General features: G+C 51.1%; 1 protein-coding gene across 1 annotated transcript in view; it reads right to left on the bottom strand.

Moving 5' to 3' along the window:
* The window catches only part of IGDCC3 (immunoglobulin superfamily DCC subclass member 3), a 94,873-nt gene extending 87,034 nt beyond the window's left edge, over nt 1–7,839 (bottom strand). Inside the window, exon 1 of the mRNA XM_056499789.1 lies at nt 7,602–7,839. Coding sequence (XP_056355764.1) covers nt 7,602–7,668 — 67 coding nt within the window. The 5' untranslated portion in view covers nt 7,669–7,839. The remainder of the gene's footprint in view (nt 1–7,601) is intronic.
* Nucleotides 7,840–8,186: the final 347 nt, after the last annotated feature.

Raw genomic sequence — 8,186 nt, forward strand, 5'->3', positions numbered from 1 at the left:
CAGGATTTAGCCTAATGTGCAATCAGAAAAAAATCCATAATTAAATAAATGCCCCATCTTCCCCCAGCACCCCTGTATTCTTAGATAAAACAGCTTATTATTATATGTATAATAAAAGGAAGAATCAACATAATTACATGCCCTTCCCACAATTGCTGTCATTATAACAACCATCATTAAGGCCTGTGATTGGAGATAATCATGTTTGCCTCCATAAACATTCGGTCTGCATCCTCACTCCAGGCTGCTCCAACTGCAGGAGTGATGATGCTCAGAATGAGGACTAGGGTCCTCAGACACTCGCTGGAGTGGGGACAGACACTGGTCTTGGCTCTCCTTGGGCTGCACTCAAGAGGAGCACTGTGCCTTGAGGTGTGACACTGTGCAACTGGTTTGCAACCTGTAGACACCTCGCAGTGTCCAGAAGCACCCAAGTTCCAAATTCCAACTCAGCTCAGGTTTTTCTCATGGGATGCTTTTCAGGCCTTGAAGAAATCCTGGTGCCTCCTTCCTGGAGTTTCAGGGCCTGGTAACCAACTAACCAGATGCATGGGGAGAAGACAATTCACCCCATTTGGAGATCTGCGAGAAGCCAAGCTCTGTCTTTCACCTGTCTCAAAGGCAGACTCTGAACACAGAGCCCTCTCTTCCTGGGATGCTCAGGATGAGAGACAAAGGGACAGACACTCCCAGAGGAATCTCCACGGTGGGACAAGAAGTTTCCAGGTGTTTGCTCTAGAGGTCAGATCAGAGGAGCCAGAGGGAGAGGACAGACAGGATAAGGAGGCAGAGGTGAGAGAGAGGGACCCAATTCCATCAGCATAAAGAACTGATTGCAGTTAGCAGTGAGGCACAGAAATGATGCTGCAAATTTGGAAGTAAATGGCACTCCAAAGGCACATGGAAATAGTAAAAGTGCAATTAATTGAGAGAGAGCAAGGAAACTGCTGAGGCTGTGCACATTCACTCAGGGAATCTGAAAGCACCATCCCTTTCCAACACCTAATCCCACACAACATCCCAGGTACTCCCAGAACGGACTGAGAGGCAGCATGGCTCACAGCCATTCCCTGCTCGAGGCAGGAACTGTACAGCTCTGCCCGTGGCAGCTCGAGTTTGCAGTTGGAGCCAGGGTGTCAGGCAGGCAGCTGAACAGCCGCTTGTCTCGGCGCCGGCAGCGCGAGGGAAAACTGCTCTGCTCTCTGCAAAGGGATGGAGGGAGGAAGTGTGATCAGCTCTGACATAAAGGCCACAAGAAAATTACTGGAATCCTCATTCTACAAGTCTCCTTTTGAGAAACATTTACCATCTCCCTGAGCAATATAATATGTGACTATTTGTGCAAATATTTAACAAAAACTACTTCCCCTATTGATCAAGCAGGCAGACATACTCAGAGAAACCAATTAGCACTTGTGCTTTTGAACCAAGAGATTTATTTAGGGCTGAGAGAAAGAACTTCGAATTAATGGGAAGCTTAAAAGACACTTTGAAGTACATTTAAAAAAAAAATAAGTTTAATTATTTTTTACTTGACACTGTGATTCACATTCAGGGCTTCAAAAGAACTTGCTTATACCTCTGTATTACCCTTTTCCAATTGGGAAACACAATTTTGGCTTTCCCTCCTGTGCTTCAGTGACTAATCTCACCACTCTAATTAGCAGTGACATCCATGGCCAAGGACCTCAGTCACATCCTGGCTCATCCTCCTGGACCCCATCCAGACCTGGAGCTAGCAGGGCCATCCCTGCCCTGGGAGCACGTGGTCCTGACAGATGAAGCCCATGTTATTATTACTCCTGTTCTAGACAGGGAACATTAATCACACAGGGATGAAATAAGCTGCCAACAGCCCTCTCTGAGCTTGTGGCGAGATATTGTGGGAGCAGTTGGGTCCACCCACTTTTCAGGGTGCAGCATCATGGGGAGCACTGCTGGGGAGACTGAGGTAGCACCAGCTCCTTCCTCACCACACATGACATCCACCTGAAAATTGCCTCACATCAGCACTAATTTGTCCCCTTCTGATTGACTGTGTTTATACCCAGCATAACACAGCCTAAATCAGCAGCATAACCACCACCAAGGATAACCATTCCAGTCCTTCTCCAAAAAAGCCAAAAGAAGATGCACAGGACCAGAAGATTTTATAATGGGATTCTATAGATGAGTATCAGGACCAAAAACCCGGATGCAGGTTGGGCCATGCACATGAAAAATAGCTCCTGTTTTTCCAGTGGTGGGTTGTTTTTCATTCAAATCCTTCTGCAAATGGGAGGATATGGAAGGAAGAGATATATGGACCTGAAAGATGTTCTCCAACAGATTATAACAAGCTTCAGGCTGATGAAATTGGCTGCCTAAAAATCCAGCTGGTGCCCTCTTAAATCTCCTTGAGCCTGACCCAGACCCTAAGGAGAAAAGCACTGCACTGCAGTAAAGTGCAAATTGGCTCTTTAGGGCATCCAGAAAATTTACATTTAAAGAAGAGGAGAATAGGCTGTAACAGGCCCCACATCTTGCTGGCAGTAAAGTTTACTAGCTCAGAATTTTTTATTTCCTTTCCTTTTGGACGAGAGGTTATATAAAGCAATTTTTCCATAAAGCAGCATAAACCACATCCATTCTTTAAACGATTGCAGGAGGTCTCTGACAGGGATAACACAACCTCTCAGCCACCTGATGGCCCAAAAACACCCAGCATCACTGCCCTCACTGGAGACACAGATTTTAGCTGAGGAAGGCAAAGAGCCTGAAGAACCAAAGAAGTTGCCCCAAATAATTTTCAGATGTTTGAGACCAGACTGAGCAAATCCCAGGAGGTCGCTTGTTGAACACTGTGGAAGCTGGAAGCATTCACAGCACAAAGAGCCTTTCTAGGACAAGCTCCAAGTCCTTGTGGGCTCCCCCATCTCTAAAGAAGGCAGGATAAAACCTGTTGGTATAGCTGGAAAGGGCAAAGACCTTTCCTGAGCTAATTACCCACAGTAGCTCCATCCACAGCGAGGCATCCTGAGCGTATGGCAGCGAGCGGAGTGTAGGATGCGCTGTTATTTGCATTCCCCACGCCTTTCACAGCCCTGACCAGATCACAGCCTCACCACAGAGGGCATCAGCGACACAAACACAGAGCAGGAAACAACCACGCACAAGCAGAGAGCAAAGCCAAGATGGGAAATGCTGTGCCAGAGCCAGGTGCCCTCAGGCTTCAGCTCCCAAGGCTGCCCTAAAGTAGAACAGAGGAACAGCTCATTCCCTGACCCTGCAGGAAAGCATCAGGGAGGTGGCTGTCCCCACAGCCAGGACCTCACACAGACCCAGCAGGAAATGGACTGGCCACTCAGTGAGTGATAGTGCCCGTGGATCAGAGATGGTGGCTGGCGTGATGGCACAAGGCTGCCAAAAGAGCCACAGGCACCTTGGCATCGCAGAGCCAAACCCCACCAGCCAGCACAGCCCTGCCATCAAGCCTTTGAATTTCAGCTTGAGTTCTGGCAGGCAGGGATGGCATGCAAGGAAAGGGAAGGAAAGGTCTTTCTGCAGGAGGAGAAGTTAGTGTGCACATAACAAACTTTGAAACTCTTAACTGTATCCAGGGGATTCAAAGCAAACTCAGCACTCTCTCCTCCCTGCCATCCCCTCTGCTTTATCACCTCCTACCCTGAAATTCAGGATGGAGGAAAGCATCTCCTTTTTCTTCTCAAGGAGCCAAGCACTGCACGGATCCCTGCTCCCTCCAAAACCATTGCCTTGAAACACGAGCTCTTCTCTCCCTTTTCACATACTCTCAGGTTTCAGCAGCAACGACCCTTTTGCAAAAGCATCTTCACAGCTCAGCAGAACCATTCACCACGACCCGAATCCCTGACTTGCCATCAGCTTCATCAACACAATCTCATATGCAAAAACAACAAAAAAAAAACAGGCAGCAAATCCATGACTCTGCTCTGAAACTCTGGTTTTAAATTACCAACACAGAGCAGGTCTGGATTGTTAAGTGACTGGGCTGCTCTTGAGTGGAGGGGGCGATACAATGGTGACATCTGATATAATGCAAGGCCAGATCAGTGTGCTCTGTGCTTTCCTCATGCACTCGCCTATTTGCCTCTCTCGTCTCTTAAAGTGCAATTATTGACATGTTCGCCTCCTTAACCATCAGTTTTATATGCTTGCCAATGACTCCTGGACATGTGTAAACAATTATTTTTATTTTCTTGCAAAACCAAAATGTTGGATATTCTTTTGGATAAGCAGACTCGGGTAGATTTTCATGAGCCCTGCTACATAATTTATTAGTTTTTAAACTCTGTAAAACTAAAAGCTCCACTAAAGTTCAAATAAGTTTGTGATTTCAAAGTAATTTTGAATGGACTATTCCTGTTTCTGACTAATGTTACTTGATTGATTTAAATGGGAATTCTTAATCTGTAGAGGGAGATTCTTGCATTATTTTGTTAGTTAAATAAAAGGACAATATCATGGGCCAGAAGCCCAGGAATGCAAAGCAAGAAATATTGGAGGGAAAAGGGACAGAGAAAAAAGCATCTTCTGTCCCAGATCTGCTGCAGGCTGCAAAATCAAGTACATGGTCCGCTCATCCCGTGGCTTTAGAGCAGAGTCTAAGGGTCTGTGAAGCAAGGGGCTGGAATTGCATGGGGTCACTGCTTGGCACTTCACATGCTGTAATACAGGACCCTTGAGAAATAAGGAAATCAGACATAAAAAAGTTCAGGCAGACAGAAAGAGGGAGAGAGACTTTCTTGTTTGCACAAATAAAATGAGAGCAGTTTTGCAGCTCTCTGCCAGGCAGTGCTGCTGCTGAGCTGCTCCATGCTGGCCCATGCCAGGCTGACAGCACATGGGCCAAAACTGGCATTGAACAGGATGGAGAGGAGTGGGGAGCCCGGCTGGAATCCTGGATCTGGGACTCTCTGCCCAGATCCTTTCCCCTGGAGCCCTCTGCCAGCTCCTAAGTGAGCATGGGAACTTGGTCTGTGCCAGATCCAGAGCCTGATAGGTAACAAGAAGAGGCACAATTGCACCAGCTCAGTATTTCCAACTCCCTTTGCAGGGCTGGCAGAGCAGATCAAAAGAGGAGCCACCTGTCCTGTTGGCCCCTCTCTCACCTTGCTTAATACAATTCCAAAGTTTACTTTTGGTACCATGATGGCCCCAGCAGGCACCTGAGAGCCATGGGCACAGGTGGCTGCACACTCACACCCTGAGCACAGGTCCCAAAGGCTGTGAGACGCCTGCCCCATGTCATGGGCTGCCTGCTGCCTCCACGCGGGAAAACCATGTCCTGAGATTCTCCTGTTGAACCCCCGAGAGAGCCGAAGCCCAAACGTGGGCTTGAATTTCATACCGAGTCTCTGAGGGTTACTGGGGAAATGATACCTGATACTCTCTGTGTATATTAAGAAAAAAGACAGGGTATTACACCAATTTAGTAGAAAGCAATCCTTTTTTTCGTGTCTGAAAAAAGACAACAAAGCCATACAGAGTAGAAATTAGTGAAAGCTTATAGCTTCAATAATTTAGAAGTTAAGCCTACTTAAACATAAGTGACGATGCTTAATTCCAAGGCTGTTACTGAGCAGAGCCGGGGAGCCTCTCGTATCCTATGCCTGCCTTTGAATGCCGGGCTCAGCAATAACAGACAAAAGCTGTCCACCACCCAGAACAAAGAGCTCCAGGAAATTAAAAAAAAAAAAAAAAAAAAAAAAAAAAGGGAAAGAAAATACTGTCTCACTGCTGAGCCCACTCCCGCACGCTGACCAGCAGCTCTCAGTACCTGGCTCAGAGTGGCCAGACCAGAATTTAGGGGAGTTGGAAACACAGGGCTGGGAGTGGAGCATCGTGTCCTGCTCAGCGCAGCACTGCTCCGACACAGCATCCGTCCCCGGCTGACTGACACCAGCAAGGGAGGGTTTATTAAACTCAGCAGAGCGCACCAACACGTTACCTCGCTGTTAGCCACAGCCAGAGCGCAGAAATCCACCGAAGGGGGGAAAAACTGTCATAACCAAAAAACTGTGAAAGTGTAGCCAAAGACTCCTCAGCGGGGCCAGCAAAACACACCCCAAAGTCAGGAGCCACTGATCCGCCAAGGTGCGGCATAAACAAACGCACACGGCAATTTGGACAGCAGCAGGCAATAACCTAGACACAAATTCAAGTTGCTAAAGTTCTGCTTTCAAGTATTCATTTCTTTTCCTTTCCTCCATCAAGAGAAAAAACAAACAAAAAACCTTTTAAACTATCCTCATACTACTCAGGAATCTTAACATAATAACAGGACCTGCTTCATTACATCCACTTCACAGATCTCTGCTATTTTCCGCGAGTTACACTGGCTTCTCCTCGCACGGGTGCTACGGACCACGTGGCGAGATTTATGATACGGCTAACCCACAGCCTTGCTTCCTAAACACCCTAACAGCTAATCTTTGATAAATCTAACACATGCTTTTCTCCCTCTGAATGTGCTGGGCTGCTTACACGGCTTTTTTTTTTTAAGAATTCACAGAATAGTTTGGGGTGCAAGAGACTTTAAAGTCCATCTCGTTACAACCCCCCGACATGGGCAGGGACACCTTCCACTAGCCCATGTTGCTCAGTTCCCACTTTTTCTTCTCTAGAAGGCTGTTAAGAGACTAAAACAGAATGCACACGGGCATATTGCTGCAGAACAGCATCTTTCTCAGATTAGACCTTTGCAGTAGAACAGAAATACTGCCATTCATCAGCAGGACATGTGCACAGTAGGTTCAGGGAAAGCTCTCTTTGATGTTTTGTAGTCCGGCCCTGGTCTGTTGGACTGTGTTACCAATGTGGACAGAGCTGGTGTTACAGGAGAGCACAATATACTTGTAGGTCTGAAGTTGCTCGCCCTCATCCTTGCAAATCGTTTCCCATCATCTCTCCTCTGTCGCTATCGCCTTTGCAACGCGTCCGTCGGGCGCTGCCTCCCGCTCCCGCAGCGGCGACGATCCCGGCGGCTCTCAGGATCCGCGCACGGGTGGATGGCCAGCCACGGCACTGCCCCGGCAGCCACCACACCCCTCCCCAGCGCCAGCGATGGGCGCTCGGGCTCCACAAACACCCGTCCCTCCCTAGAGCCCCCGCACAAGGGGATTCCAACTGGAAGAACGGCTCCTGGGGAGCACTTAGGGATCTCTGCGGATAAAGGCGCTGGATGGGCTGGTGCGGGACCCCGCAGCCGCAAGCCACGACCCCTGCTCGGCCTCGAGAAAGGAACGCGCCCCGCTGCCGCGGAGGGATGCTGACCCCACGCCGCACCGGCGGACTCTCGCGGAGCTCCCGGCCCCGTTCAGCCCCCGGAGCCACGGGGAAGGGCTGAGCGCGGGGCTGCGAGTGACCGCGGACGAGCGAGGGGAGCCGGGACCGGCGGCGGGGATGGCGAGGGACAAGGAAACGAGCAATGCCCTGGCCACCTCGGGGGTGAAGAGGGGACGCGAAGTGCGCGAAGGACGGACGGACGGAGCGGGGAGCGGTGCCGGTGCCACTGCCGGGCGCGGCGTCCGCAGGTCCGTGTCCGCGCCCCTCCCGCTCCCCCAGCCCAGCCCAGCTCTTACCTCCGCGGCAGACAAGCAGCAGCAGCCCCAGCAGGCAGGCGGGCAGCGCGGAGCCCGGCGGAGCCATGGCATCCCGGGCGGGCGGGCTCGCCTCCCTGCGCCCCACGGGGAGGGAGCAGCCCGGCGGCAGAGAGAGAGGGAGGGGAGAAGGGAGGGCGGCTGGGCGAGAACCACCCCCGGCTGCGGGGCGGGAGGGAAAGGGGGGTGAAAAAAAGGGGAAAAGCGGCTCTCAGCGGTGCTGCCCTCGGCGCGAACACGCCGCCGCGCCGGGCGGGCGGGGGGCGGCGCTGAGGGAGCGGGGCCGCCGGCGGGCGGGGGGCGGGCAGCGCTTGCGCCATCTTGCGCATTCGCGGGGCGCCGGCAGCGCCGGCCGGGCTGAGGGGAGCGGGACGGCCCCGAGAGGGGCGGCTGCGTGTGCGGGGGGACCCTCAGGGGTCTGCCTTCACCGGAGCCCCCTCACGGCTCTCCCATCTCAAAGAGCACGTCTCAAAACCCACTCACGGGTCCAGCCTCACGGATTTCCCTTCGTGTGTCGCGCTCACCAGAGCCCCTTCGCGTTTCTGCCCTCACAGGAGCCCTCTCCTC

This window comes from Oenanthe melanoleuca, chromosome 10, assembly GCF_029582105.1.
Source record: "Oenanthe melanoleuca isolate GR-GAL-2019-014 chromosome 10, OMel1.0, whole genome shotgun sequence".
Lineage (NCBI taxonomy): Eukaryota > Metazoa > Chordata > Aves > Passeriformes > Muscicapidae > Oenanthe > Oenanthe melanoleuca.